This window comes from Stegastes partitus, unplaced genomic scaffold (assembly GCF_000690725.1).
Source record: "Stegastes partitus isolate 25-593 unplaced genomic scaffold, Stegastes_partitus-1.0.2 Scaffold483, whole genome shotgun sequence".
In the NCBI taxonomy this organism is placed as follows: Eukaryota; Metazoa; Chordata; class Actinopteri; family Pomacentridae; genus Stegastes; species Stegastes partitus.
Genome location: NW_007578214.1, coordinates 118,276 through 131,782, shown reverse-complemented (window position 1 = coordinate 131,782; position 13,507 = coordinate 118,276). Strand labels below are relative to the sequence as shown.

Below are 13,507 nucleotides of genomic sequence, written 5' to 3'. Positions count from 1 at the left end.
TATGTCCCAGTTGTATCGAACAAACAAACAAACAAACAAACAAACAAACAAACAAACAAACAAACAAACAAATAAATAAATAAATAAAAATAATGGCTGTGATGGCAAGTAAAAGTTTGGCCACTAAATACTGACACTAAATACTTTGAACATTGTCTCTATCACAAATTCTTACTGCCTTTTGTCTCTTATTTAGGTCTTCTCAGAAGCTTCGGTCAAAAGCAACTAGATTTTCAGATTGATGGACTGGGGACGTGCAGCAAGCTGCCATACAAATGCTCTTTTACATTTATGCAGTTACATGTCTGTGAAATCTATGTGCATGTTTGCGACACGTGTTGAGCAAGTGGAGCATATGTTGTATTTCAGATGCAGTCATTGTTGATGCAGTCAGCGTTTACAGCAGCCTTTCAGCTGAACACCTCCAAACTTCCGCACCGCGTCTCCGTACAGCGCGTCTCCATGGCAACAGCACGGCAACCGCAAACACTCCGGCAGGTGTCATGGCGGAGCAGGGGATGGAGAAGCTCAAACACTCACCTAAGAAAGTTTTTATCAACAACGTAGACTCATACGCATCCAAGTACATTGCCAAGGTAATACTTTGATGTGAAAAATCAGAGTTGAATGAGTCCGGTGCCGTTGTTCTGTATAGCATACTAGTGCTAATTACTACTACTGCTGGGACGTGTGCTAGCTAGTTAGCAACTTAGTTTGTAGTTTTATTCAGCAACTGTAATAGTTAATAATAGTAACAGAGACTGTCTACACTGTATAGACAGTCTATGGATAGTAATAGCATTGGTTAAGGCTGTGGTGTTGTTTGTAGTTCTTGTGTGAGTATGTGGTTGGAGCTGCTGATGCTGATGACGAGGTGGAGGAGGAGCTGCTGTCCATCCACAGCACAACAGCAACGTTTCAGCTGGTTGGAACTGTTTCCGAACCATCTGAGGAGGACAGACCATATGTGATGGAGGTCTATTGTGTAAGCAAATGTGTCCAACGGAATCCAACAAAGTGGTACTGTGAGTAATCATTTGTAAGCTACTTAAGAGATCAATTTAAATCAGCTTCATTTTGTTTTTGTGAAAGCAACTGAGCAGGGAGGAGCTCCTGTCAAAACTCATGGACTGTGATGTTGTTCTCTACAACATCACCCAGCATGCTGATCAGGTGGAGGAGGCCCTCTGGGCTGTTTCAGGTAAGTACTCTGGTTTGAACTTGCTGTTTATTGTTTATAAAGCGTCCTTGTTGCCAGTGGTGGAAGTATTCTGATATTTTACTTAAGTAAAAGCATCAATGCAACAAAGTCAATATACTTCATTGCAAGTGAAATTCCCGCATGAAAAATATTGTAAAAGTTAAAGTTGCAATCTGAACTCCTTGTTTTGTTCCTTTACAGCATCATCAGTGTCTGTACAAACTGAAGGCCTTTTTTCTTTTCTTTTTTTAATTGACAGAGTGACACAGAATGTTTTCCTATAATACTGCTCACAGACACAGTTTGTTTATCAATGCCGTGAATTTATATGACTTAACCTTTGAAGCATAGTGTCTTCATTTTTTCACTCTGCTCAGTGAACCCATTTTTATATCCCAAAAAAACTGCAATGGCTTATTATTAATTGCTAAGGCGAAAGTTGCCATATTCATTGCAAGTGTTGCAGTGCTCCTGAAAAAGGACAGTCCATCCCAGTGACCCCTAATGCAGCTGACATGTCAGGTCTCACCCTGTACCTATGAGTTGAATGTATCACCAGTGCAGAGATATGTGTGTGGAAGAGTAGCTAATAACAACAGCTTTGTGTAGTATGAAAGGACTTACTTTGGGGCAAACAATAACTTAATAATGATGATGTTTCCACAGAGTAAAGTACGACAGTATTTGATTTAGAAGTCACTTAGGCCTCCTGGGGTTCATTTAAAGCACATTGTTGGAAGTGAGAACATTATTGAACGACCTGTATATGTAGATATCTACTCCCAAACAATTCAGTTGTTACAATTTCTAATTAGAAAAAGAAACTTAAACTTAATTCATTACTTAACAATCTATTATTAATCTGAGTATGTTGACTAGAATTTGCTATTTATGTACGTTTATTGTATCACAGGTCTTTGTGACATGGTTATATTACCCTGTCACATTTTTCGTTTCGACTTTAAGCAGCTCTTTCTTTTTTCACCATACATGTGTTTGCATTCTGTCATAACAATATCATAAGGAATCAATCAGGTCATGACTCATGATGTGTTTCATTCGTAGCCCTACACAATGAAATGGGACATTTTCCTGGATCAAAGTTGTTCATCCTCATCTCCACAGTGATGACCTGGGCCTGCAGCAAGCCAGTTGATCCTGTATGTACCTCTAACGAATATAACTGCCATCTTTTTCTGGTGAATGACTTATGGTATTATAGCATGTAAATGTGAGGGGGATGAAAAGTATTTATTTAGTTTTAATTAGAACCGCCGTCATATCATGTATTATACAGTCAGTCAATGTCAAAATTAAACTACAAATCACAGAATTTTCTTTTTGCAGTAATCTTTTATGTCTGATCAAACCCAAATTCTTTAAGCTTGCACTGAGACATGCAGATCAGATTCCTCACACTAGAGAGTCTGTAATACCTGTAGTTAGTATTCTTTTTGTGTGTGTAATAAACTGAAAAAACACAATTGTGATACATTTTCTTGATTAATTGATGGACTTAATCTTTTATATGTCACAATATAGGCATATTATTGATCATCGTTTTTTTTTTAAATGTATTTTTTATTTCAAGCAATGTGATTGTATTTCTAAAAGTAATATGTAACCTTGACCAATGCCCATGAAACGTATTTGCACCTTATGGAAGTTTTTAAAGTTTTGTTGTGCACTATGTAGTGTACATGCGGGAGCCAAACACTTCACATCATCATGAAGCAGCATGCTGCAGGCTGTGGCCCCTGAACATGACTAAAGCCAAAGCCATACAGGCATGGCTTTTAAATAACAGCAGAAGTTCCCTGATTTGGAAAGAGGCTTTTTGATGATCTCTATGCAGTTGGACAGAGCTTGAGCAAGCTTGTAGCAAAGCTTATAGAGACCTGTCCACATAGACATCAGGCTGCAGTTCCCAACAAAGGTGCAGCTGCTAACAATGGCTTGGAAGGGATGTAAAGTACAAACTCACACAGAGTCATAATATTGGCTGCAATCATTCATTTTAGTAACTGCAATTTTTGTAGCAACTTTAGTGCATTATTATTTGTAACAGTGTGACATTTCCGTTTATTCATCATCAGCTCTGTCCAATCAGATTTATATTTTAAAATGACACTTTTTGTTAGTAGCGTCCTCCTGCTGTTGTCTCTGTTGTGTCACAGGATGATCTGGAGCTTCCTTTTACTGATGAGATTTTCTGGAGCAGAAGAGCACATCCGAACTTCGAACAGCACATTGATCTAGAGAAGAGGGTGGTCAAAATGGGCAAAACTGTAGGTCCAATTTAAGGTTGTTATTTGCTGTGCAGAAGGCACTTGTGATTGAAAGCTCTCATACTGTTACATGACTGTTGCTTTCAGAACAGAAAGCTGTTCTCCACATATGTGGTGGCGTCAGGGCTTCAGTATGGGATGGGAGAACAGGTCTTCCACTACTATTTTAAGGTGAGATTTAAAACCAACTGTATTAATGCTTTGGCAATCAACAAGATGTCTTATTTTTATTATTCTCACGCTATAGATATGTCTCTTTATTGTTTTTGCTGAATGTAGAAATCTGAATTAGACATCGACTTCATTCCTAGTGTCTAACTTTGGTGCCTGATTTTGAAGACAGATGTGTATTTATTTATTTATTTTTTAGTAATTAAATTTTTGTTAGTTTTAAAACTCCCCTCTGGTGAAAAAAACTCAACAATAATAAAAAAAAAAAAACTATTTATATAACAACTTTTAAAAATGGAGTTTAAAAAGTGCTTTACACACAGGACAAAAGAAACTAACATTTTTTTCCCCAAAAAATTGTTTTAGTTCATATGAATTTTTTTTATATGCTTGATGACACATCATGAACAAAAAAGCAGTCAATGCTGTGTCTGAACATGTCCACAGGAAAACTGCAATGTACCGATGACAGTTTCCATAGGACAGATTCAGACTTCCAGAGTGTCACATGTAATAAACTTAATTAACTTGCATTGTGTGGCTTTATGTATCATTCTCCAGAGTTGTTTTCTGTTTAAAACATGTATGCTGGAATTACTCCAATATTACAACTTTATATATATATATATATACTATGCTATGTAGTTTAGAGCAGTTTAACAGTGTTTGAACAGAGTCATAGGTGAGCTGGTGTGCTCAAGTTGCAGTGAGTGAGGAGGGGTGTGTACAGATCTACACATTCTAGATGAAGCAGCAGTTTGAAGATATATTTTAGCCATTTTAGGGCAAGAAGGGATTATTTTCATGGGAGAGCTTCCAAAAAAAAAAAAAAAAAAATCTGTCATAGTTTTTGTTGATGAATTTAACAATGCAGACATGGCATTTCTGGTTCTCATCTTTGTTTGGACTGAAACACAATCTGGATTCTGGAAGTAGCTCCAGTAAAGCAGAACATTTTCCTGTTTTTATATTTCATCATCTTCTATTTGAACTAATGCGGTATTTTCATACCCACATGCATAGTCATAATCATGAGATACTAAAGCAAAATTATAGAATAGAACAAAGGGTATTGATAAGATGTTTCTTGTTAGTAATAGTTATTACTTCTATCCATTGTTTACTCTGAAGAAAGTATTGTTCCAATGGACATTCAGATATCTCCAGAGGAGGCACCTTAAGGCTTAACTGTAGTTTGCTGTTGATCACATGGACAAAGAAAATGGTTTCTGGAGGAAAGTTCTGTAGTCAGTTGAGCTATTTGGTCACAATGTCCATAAATGTGTTTTGAGGAAAGAAGGTGAGGAGTTTAACTGCAAGAACACCAAACCTACCATCAAGCATGGTGGTGGTAGTATTATGTTCTGGGCCTGTCTTGGTTCCAGTGGAACAGGTGCTTAACATAAAGTAAATGGAATATTGAAAAAGGATGATTTTAGGAAAACCTAAAATCATCACCTAGAAGGTTTACCTGCCATCAGAATCTGTCATATGTGAGATCTATAATACATTTATGAAAGAACCTAAATGCATGATATTTATTTATTTGTTTGTTTGTTTGTTTGTTACAAAGATGTGTTTCAATAATTTCATTACAGAAAATGAGAGTTATAGAAATCACTGGAAGCTTTAGACTGCCATGATATACATGGTCTTTACAAGTGGATGTAAACTTTTGTTTACAGATGTACTTGTGGAGAGATCTGGCTTTAGATGAACCAAACTTACTCTCAAAAATCCAAAAAACTGGCATTAACTGAATTTTCTTCAAATAAGTTATAAATTCAAATCATTTGTGTTTTTAGAACTCATGGCTGGGGCAGGAACATGAGATATCCGTCTTTGGTGATGGCAAGAACATCATTCCCACGATTCACGTCAATGACCTGGCAAGGTTGTATATTGTAAACAACTGTCTTGAACTTGCTCTCAGACCAGAGCATATTGTAAGATTGACAGATCCCTGTTTGCTTTAATAAATTGGAACGACACTGACTGGACTTAGCTTATCCTTGAAAAGATTCTGGCAGCATGACTGAATATATAAATCACTTATATGATGAAAACAGGAGTGTCTTAATGTTCTGTCAAGCTGTTTTTTTTTTGTGTTTTTTTGTGCCAGTGTGGTTCAGAACATTATTGAACATCAGCCCAAACCATATTACCTGATAGCTGTGGACTGTTCCAACAACACCATGGAGCAAATAGTGAAGGTGTGTGTAGCAAATGATCACCTGTCAAAAGTGTTAAACTGTGAAAGTGTTAGCATGTTGTGAAGCTGATTAGCATCCATTATCATCCAGTGACATCTTTAGAATGATACTGTAATGAACAACAACAAAAATATGGAAGTACTGCTAATTAATTTTAAGCTGTATTGTATAACACCAACAAAATAATCAGGTATGATTATAGTTGTGACAAAATTATACTGCATACTATCATGTATTTCTGTGCATGCTCAATGTCATTTTATACATAGAGATGAGGAAAGAAAAATAAATGTATCCTGATATGTGAGTTTTTCCACCAACAGGCAGTTGCTTCTGAACTTGGATCAGGGAAGATCCAGAAAAAGCCAATTGATGAAGCCTTCCTTGTACAGGATTTCAGTGTATGTTGTGTCTGTTTTATGTTACAGTTTTGGTTTGTTCATTTGTTGTTTGTTCTTTGACCCTATAGTTGTCAGCGAATCATTCACAGTTCTGCCTCAGTAACACCTAGAGATGAAACGGACTTTTTTACTGCTCAAAGTGAAAGAATTTTGAGGAAAATCTTTTATGATTATGTTTCTAGGCTAGATGAGTCATGTTTGTGGGTTAAGCTGGAGCCAGAGCATTGACATGTAACATAACATAACAGTAGTTTGACAAGTGTGTCTGGTAGTGATGAACATATTGTGGAGCTTTATGATATCGCTTCATTTTATAGTTTGTTTCTATATAGTCTCAGTTCATTCTTCAGTGGTCCACCTACAACTTTACTGTTTTAGTTTACATTCTGTGCTCACACAGCCTGCTTTCATCCACATACACAGGTTGCTGTTTTTAAAGAAAGCACAGTATAAAGCCTTTGTGCACTACCTTTGTACGACGAACTGCAGACAGACACAGTTAAAGACAAGCAAGTGAACATAGTGGAGCATTTTTGCAGCTAAGAAGCACCTGTTTCCCTCTCAAGCCGGTAGTGACCTAAAAGATAATAATTTGAGCCAGATTCAACAGGTGGACACAAAGACAATTTCAAATTAATGCTAATGTTGTTTCATAATTGCTAAATGTGGAAAGAGGCAATATTTTGTTCATCCAATTTACATAGAAGGTGATGATATGTCTGTCATGTGCTCACTACTTGTTAGGGTTTCTGCTGGAAGTGGCCAAACTATCAGTTACTGCAGATTTAGTGAAACAAATTTGAATTTATAAAATATTATTGTAATTAGGAGTAAACATGTTGGTCCACAGAGGCAGAGGGGGATTAAAAAAAAAAAAAAGAAGCGACAGAAGGAATTTTGTCAGTTTGTTTGTTGACATGTTATTTTTACTTTACAGGTGATGGAAATTGATTCCATGCTGGTGAACCTTCGCATGGAGGCCATTCACATCAAAAAGCTGTTCTCCATTAGGTGGCTGTGTGAGTTTGGTCTGGTAGAAAACATTGAGCTGGTGGTGGAGGAGTACCGGCAGGCCCGGGGACTATTGGTAGGTACTATAGCAGACATCAGACACAGAATACACTGACCAGCACAATGACAAACTAAATTCATATTTCATTTGTTGAGATGTAGTATTTATAGTTTTCCATTTGTCTGAAAGTTGAAGATAAGACTCATCTTGGCTCTTGTTAAGATGTAGTAGATATTCTATTAAGTGTGTTCTCTTCAGCCCATCCGTCTGTGCGTGCTGGGTCCTCCTGCAGTGGGGAAAAGCACCGTGTCCAAAAAAATCTGTGAACACTATAAGCTTCATCACATCACACTGAAGGAAACCATCTCTGAGACCATTTCCCGACTGGTGAGCTCTCAGACTGCACATTGCTTTTGCATTTTAAACTGGACAATTCCATTTTTAGTAGTTTATTTAGGAAGATGCTGTGAAGAATGCTGATCCCGATGCCATGGACTCAGCAGCAGACGCCCAGGAGTTGCTCAGCAGCCTAAAGGATGGTGTGGAACAGAATGAAGGTATAGAATAACTACATGTTAGTTTGTTTCTTTTAGAGTTCACTCTAAAACAGTATACTCTATACGAGAGAATTCGTTCCTCAAAAAAGGTTAAAGGTTGAAGTTATGAGATCTGAATATTTTGTCAAGCTGCCATGATACAGCATAACTCTAACATGTCATACATACATATGTTCAGTGAGATGTTTAGATGTATTGTAGAAAATATAGAGTCTACTTCATCTGACTTTCAAGTCCCTTGAAATGCAATAATAAATTGCTTTTGAGATGATTGTCCACACTATCATTATCAACTGTTGTTTGACAGGTGTTTTGGATGACCAGCTGAAGGTGCTGAAGGATAAGCTGATGTCTAACCCATGCAGAAACCAGGGTTTTGTTCTGGATGACTTTCCCAAGACATATGAACAAGCTAAAGAGCTCTTTGATAGTGAGACACTGACATGTGTCAGAAGCACACTCATCCATTTCGTATAACATGGGTATATACAATGAATACATACGCATCTGCTTGTTTTCTTTCTTCTTCAGTGGAACAACATGATGAGACATCCCCAATCTCCTCATACAGCAGGAAGATAATGCCAGGTCTCTGCAGTGCACTGTCATTATAATCCTACTATTGAAGCAAGAAATATGTCAACCTCACAAGGAGCCAGATGTAACACTTTAAAAAAAACAAAAAAACAACTACAGCATTATCATACAATTTACATACAGTTGTAAAGACCATGTATATCATGACAGTCTTAAGTTTCCAATGACTCCTATAACTCTGAATAATTTTCTGTGATGGAATCACTTAACATGAGTATTTGTCACAATCATATTTTTTGGTTCTTTCATAGATTTATTATAGGTCCTTTGGAAATATGACAAAATCTGCTGTGTCAAAAATATACAGAATTACTAGTATTCGATATTATCAGATTAGTAATGGTTTCCTTGTGTGGGCCACAGAGTTTTTGTTGTGCCTGGATGCATCGGACTCCTTCCTCACGGATCGAGTGATCAACTTGCCGGAGGGGTTGGTGCAGGAGCACAACTATCGGCCGGAACACTTCTTGAGGTGCTTGGCCAGATACAGGGAGAACAACATTGAGGACGAAACAGTTTCCAACTTCTTCGTTGAGATGGACATCACCCCTCTGTACCTGGGTAATCCATTGAGCATGATTGCATCCTCTGTGAGGGGTAGTAAGGAGGGGTTTGTTGGCCAGGCAGTGGTTTCTTTAGCCTTACAAATGCTACAGTCACAAAAGTAACAGTAATTTTATTCAGTCAATCACTGCTTTAATGTTATTGCTAAACCTTTTTGTTTCCACTTACATTTTTATTTGGCTTTTATAAACATAAAGAGAACAAAAACATAAGAAAAAAAACATAAACATTGCTTGGGTATCTGCATTGCATTCAAATTCACTAAACAGTCCTTCCGTCGACTTGTTGGATCTATATCTTTTCTCAATTTTTTGTATAGCTCCATGTCTCCAATCATGCTTTGAATTGGTTTTTGGTATATTTCTTTTTCAATTTCTTTCCACTTAGCTCTGTAATCAGGTTTGCACCAACAGTACATAGGTCTTCGATGGGCAGCGTAGTTATTGCTAAACTTTACTGTGTTGCTGGTCCTCCTCTCTAGAGATCACCAGCAGCGACACACCTGACTGCTTGCTGCTGATGCAGAAAATCTTTGACACAGTGGGCCAGCCCAGGAACTATGGTCCAAGCAGCCAGGAGGTGGTGGAGAAGGAGGAGGAGGAGAGGAAGAAGGCTGAGCAGAGGATGAGCAGAGAAGCCCAGGACAGGGCAGAGGAGGAGCAGAGGGAGGCAGAAGATGCCAAATTGAGGGCTGTACGCTGGGAGGAGTGGGTAGGTGCTGGATGGTGAGGAGGTGTTGTGTCATTTCTGCTGACTGTGCCCCCTCTGTCTACTGTCACCTCAAGCTTTAGCCAGCAGCCAGTTGTCAGTTTGCATTACATGTTGGGCTCCACTGTTTTAGTGGATCTGGTTGAGAATTGATCATTGATAATGACAGGTAACATGCCAGCTCCAGTGTCAAGCTTTGCGGGTGATGTGTAGACACAAAAATGCATTAGTGCAAGACTCCAGTGAAGCCCTCACCTCCTCCTATTAAAAAAAAACATGTTTTTAATGACATTCTATAGTTTTTTCACACCAGGCATTGTACAGTATTCAGGTGACTTGTTGGATTACATGGACTCTTATGCCTACAGAGAAGTAAAATTTGAGCTTTCCTGCCCATGGTGGCCTCGGAGATCCATCCATCCAATATCTATACATCGCTCACTAGGGTTGTGGGGGGCTGGAGTCTATCCCAGCTGACTTAGGTTGAAGGCAGGAGACACCCTGGACAGGTCGCCAGTCTATCACAGGGCTACACTTAGAGACAGACAACCAAGCACACTCACATTCGCACCTACAGACAATTTAGAATCACCAATTAACCTCAACGTGTTTTTGGACTGTGGGAGGAAGCCAGAGAACCCGGAGAGAACCCACGCTGCACGGGGAGAACATGCAAACTCCACGCAGAAAGATCCCGGGTGTCCTCATCGGGACGTGAACTGGGGACCTTCTCGCTGCGAGGTGACGGTGCTAACCATCGAGCCACCTTGCAGCCTCGGCCTCAGAGATGTTAACGTTTGTTGTACACATCAGACAGTACAGCTCACCCCATATTGCTCAGCAATTAATTGACATTTCACTTAATTCAAATCCTGATCTTGCCATGGGTCCTCTAAGCAGGGCACTACAGACAAAGTAAACATTTTACGTAATGTGACTTGGATCTGTTTAGATAAAGAACATATTTTCCAGCTCAGAAATCACTGAGGAGCAAATCACAGTAAATAATACACAGATTTGTAAACATCGACACTGAAATGAAGATAACTTAATTGTTGAAAGTTTAGACTCATGCAGTAGTCCCATTGCAACAGACCTCTAGTTCTCCAGTAACAAAGTAAAAAGATCATTTCAGTTTTTTTCTACGTGAGTGTCATTTTTATATCTCTTTTGCTGTCATTTTTATTATTAGAATTGTTGTCACTGACGCTGCAACAGAGAAAAAGAAATGAGTCATTAGTCAACAGTCATTAGTCAACAGTCAATAGTCTAGTTCCAGATCTGTGAGAAACGTAGCATCAACGATGACACAGCAGTTCAGTCTGATTATCAAACTCAGGACCAATGACCAGACAGTTAGGCAAACCACAAGGTTAGACAGACTTATTAGGAAGAGAACAGAAATGCTGAATCTGTCCTCTAACTGACATCCATCACAGTTTACAGACCCACTTCATAGGCCATCCCTGACTTGGTGATTACAGTATTCATGTGAGAAGAGTTCTCCTGTGCAACAAACATTTTAAGTACACTCACTTTCACTTTGATCTGAGAATGATATGGTTTACCTAACCATGTTCTGATCTTCTGACGTGTCGTCTTTCATTAATCATCTGACTTCTTTGAGGCGTTCCCATTTTTCAGTTATTAATTTGGATAACCGTGTTATTAGAACCGATAGAAATTTATATAAAATGACCAAATGAAGTCTCATGGTGTTATAAACTAGAATTATCCATTAAATCTTAATGTTTGATATACTTTACAACCCTGTTTGATGTGTTTATATTGTGAGGTTTGATGTGTTACATGTGTGTCAGATAAAGAGCTTGGAGGAGGCGAGGCAACAGGAGGAGGAGCAGTTGGAGGCGCTGTCAGTCCCTATGAGGAACTACCTCATGGAACATGTCATGCCCACACTGACCGAGGGTCTGACTGAATGCTGCAGAGTAAAGCCACCGGACCCTGTGGGCTTCCTGGTACTGGACTCTCTATAGGTGATTGTTTATAAGTCCCTAGTCTCTGACTCAATTTTAATCATGATGATGTCTTTTGGTGTATCTCTTTCCAGGCGGAGTACTTACTTAAAAACAACCCCTTTGGATACCCACAGTAGAGATTATTTTTTGTGGACACACCCAAACGTCATGTTCAACAAATACAAAACTGAGAAGAACATTATGTTAATTTTCTTGTGTTCGTTGGGCTGTTAGGCTGAAGTCAATTACATGCAGCTTTTCTGTTAGAGGAAAACCTCCTGGAGTCTTTGAGACTTTTCACAGTGTTCCAGTCATCACAAGCCAAGTGTCCCTCAGTTCATGCTGGGATTTTGATTAGGTCTGATTTGTAAGTGGCCCATTCTCCTGCCCCTGTTGTATTGATACGCAGCTTTGTTTGGACTCTTGTGTGCTGGCCATTACTTAAAAGCACCCTAAAAGCGGATGAAAGTGTGTACAAAGCCAAAAGCTGATTAGGAAGTTAATTTGCTTAATGAACTTGGTAAACTCCAAAGTAGACACGCTCGGGTCATAATTGCTTTGATTTGGCTTCAGATATCCAGGAAGGATAAATGTTACAAATGGCAGCTAATTTGTGGCTCTCTCATGTTGCCACTCGCAACTCCAAAGTGTACATAATTGGTTGCGACGGAACACCAAATTATTTCATTGTACATACTTAATCACCACATGGGGAAATTAGTTGAGTTTATTTGGGAAACATTGTGATGCAAGCTGCTGCAAGACAATTTGACTGCACCATCTGTGAGTCTCGGGTACACACACAACATGGAGTTTCCTGAAAATACAACACAGATTTCTGACAATAAATGTGGTAATACTATATTCTCACAGTCTCATGTGATTCTCTGTCTTAGTGACCAGGCTAAGGATCTTTCAATTACATTTCACTGTAAAAGAATGTTTAATAGACACTAATACTACAAATAGACTAGAAATTACAAACACAAAAATCTAAATTCTACAATAAGACAGGCGTGCTTGGTTCTTTTGGTAAATTATCAACTTCATTGACGATGCTGTTTGTACCAAACATTCCACCAAAGCAATTCCACTAACTATTTTGCAGGGGAAGCATCTTTGGCTTCACCCAAGACAATTGTGATTGGGTTAAAGAAATAGAAAACAAGCCAGAAGATTATTCCCCCGATAGCAGAATGACAATAAGATGCAGTCAGACAGTTCTTCAGTACTGACAGAGCGCTGTGGAGATATAATTAGGCATCATTAGATATGGATATGCCAGATGACAAAGTTAGCGTTGCTTGCCTGAATGAACTTGTGTTGCTGTGTCTGTCCAGCAGGGGAAGCTCAAAGCCCCCTCTCAAATTTGTAATGGAGGATTGTTTGTGTAGTTTTATCACGTATTTGGTCCAGTGGTGGAAAGTAACTTCTACTCAAGTACTGTACTTTAGTACTTATCAAGGTACTTGTACTTGAATATTTCCGTTTTATGACATACTTTAATTAGTACTTCAACTTCATTGTATTTCAAGAGTAAGATTTTATGTGAAAAATATGTTAAAATCCAAAACAAACGTGCTTCTAGAAAACAGTCTCAGCTTGAGGTCCTTGTCACAATGCTTGTTAGTAACTGTTTCAGCTACAGGGATAATAAGATGGATGTCAAATAGGGCTAGACTGGTTACCTGTCCAGGGTGTCCCCTGCCTTCACCCTAAGTCAGCTGCAATAGACTCCAGCCCCCGACCCTAGTGAGGATAGATGGATAGATGTGAAGTGGGTTTCATGTTTCTACAAACTGATTTTCATGATGCA

The 13,507-nt window shown here is 38.6% G+C and overlaps 1 protein-coding gene across 1 annotated transcript; it reads left to right on the top strand.

Moving 5' to 3' along the window:
- The first annotated feature begins 899 nt into the window (after positions 1–899).
- Positions 900–12,413, top strand: ak7b (adenylate kinase 7b). The gene is made up of 17 exons (XM_008287033.1): positions 900–985; positions 1,093–1,201; positions 2,267–2,361; positions 3,379–3,489; positions 3,577–3,660; positions 5,466–5,554; positions 5,783–5,873; positions 6,197–6,274; positions 7,212–7,361; positions 7,545–7,673; positions 7,744–7,843; positions 8,151–8,288; positions 8,375–8,431; positions 8,804–9,001; positions 9,486–9,715; positions 11,533–11,691; positions 11,784–12,413. The coding sequence occupies exons 1-17, from the start codon at positions 971–973 to the stop codon at positions 11,826–11,828; spliced, it is 1,878 nt and encodes a 625-aa protein (XP_008285255.1). The 5' UTR covers positions 900–970; the 3' UTR covers positions 11,829–12,413.
- The last annotated feature ends 1,094 nt before the right edge of the window (positions 12,414–13,507 follow it).

Excerpts from the sequence above, each read along its gene's own strand:
- ak7b (XM_008287033.1), top strand. Across the intron at positions 7,362-7,544 it reads GGCAGGCCCGGGGACTATTG|CCCATCCGTCTGTGCGTGCT; the intron begins GTAGGTACTATA and ends TGTTCTCTTCAG. Across the intron at positions 7,844-8,150 it reads TGGTGTGGAACAGAATGAAG|GTGTTTTGGATGACCAGCTG; the intron begins GTATAGAATAAC and ends GTTGTTTGACAG.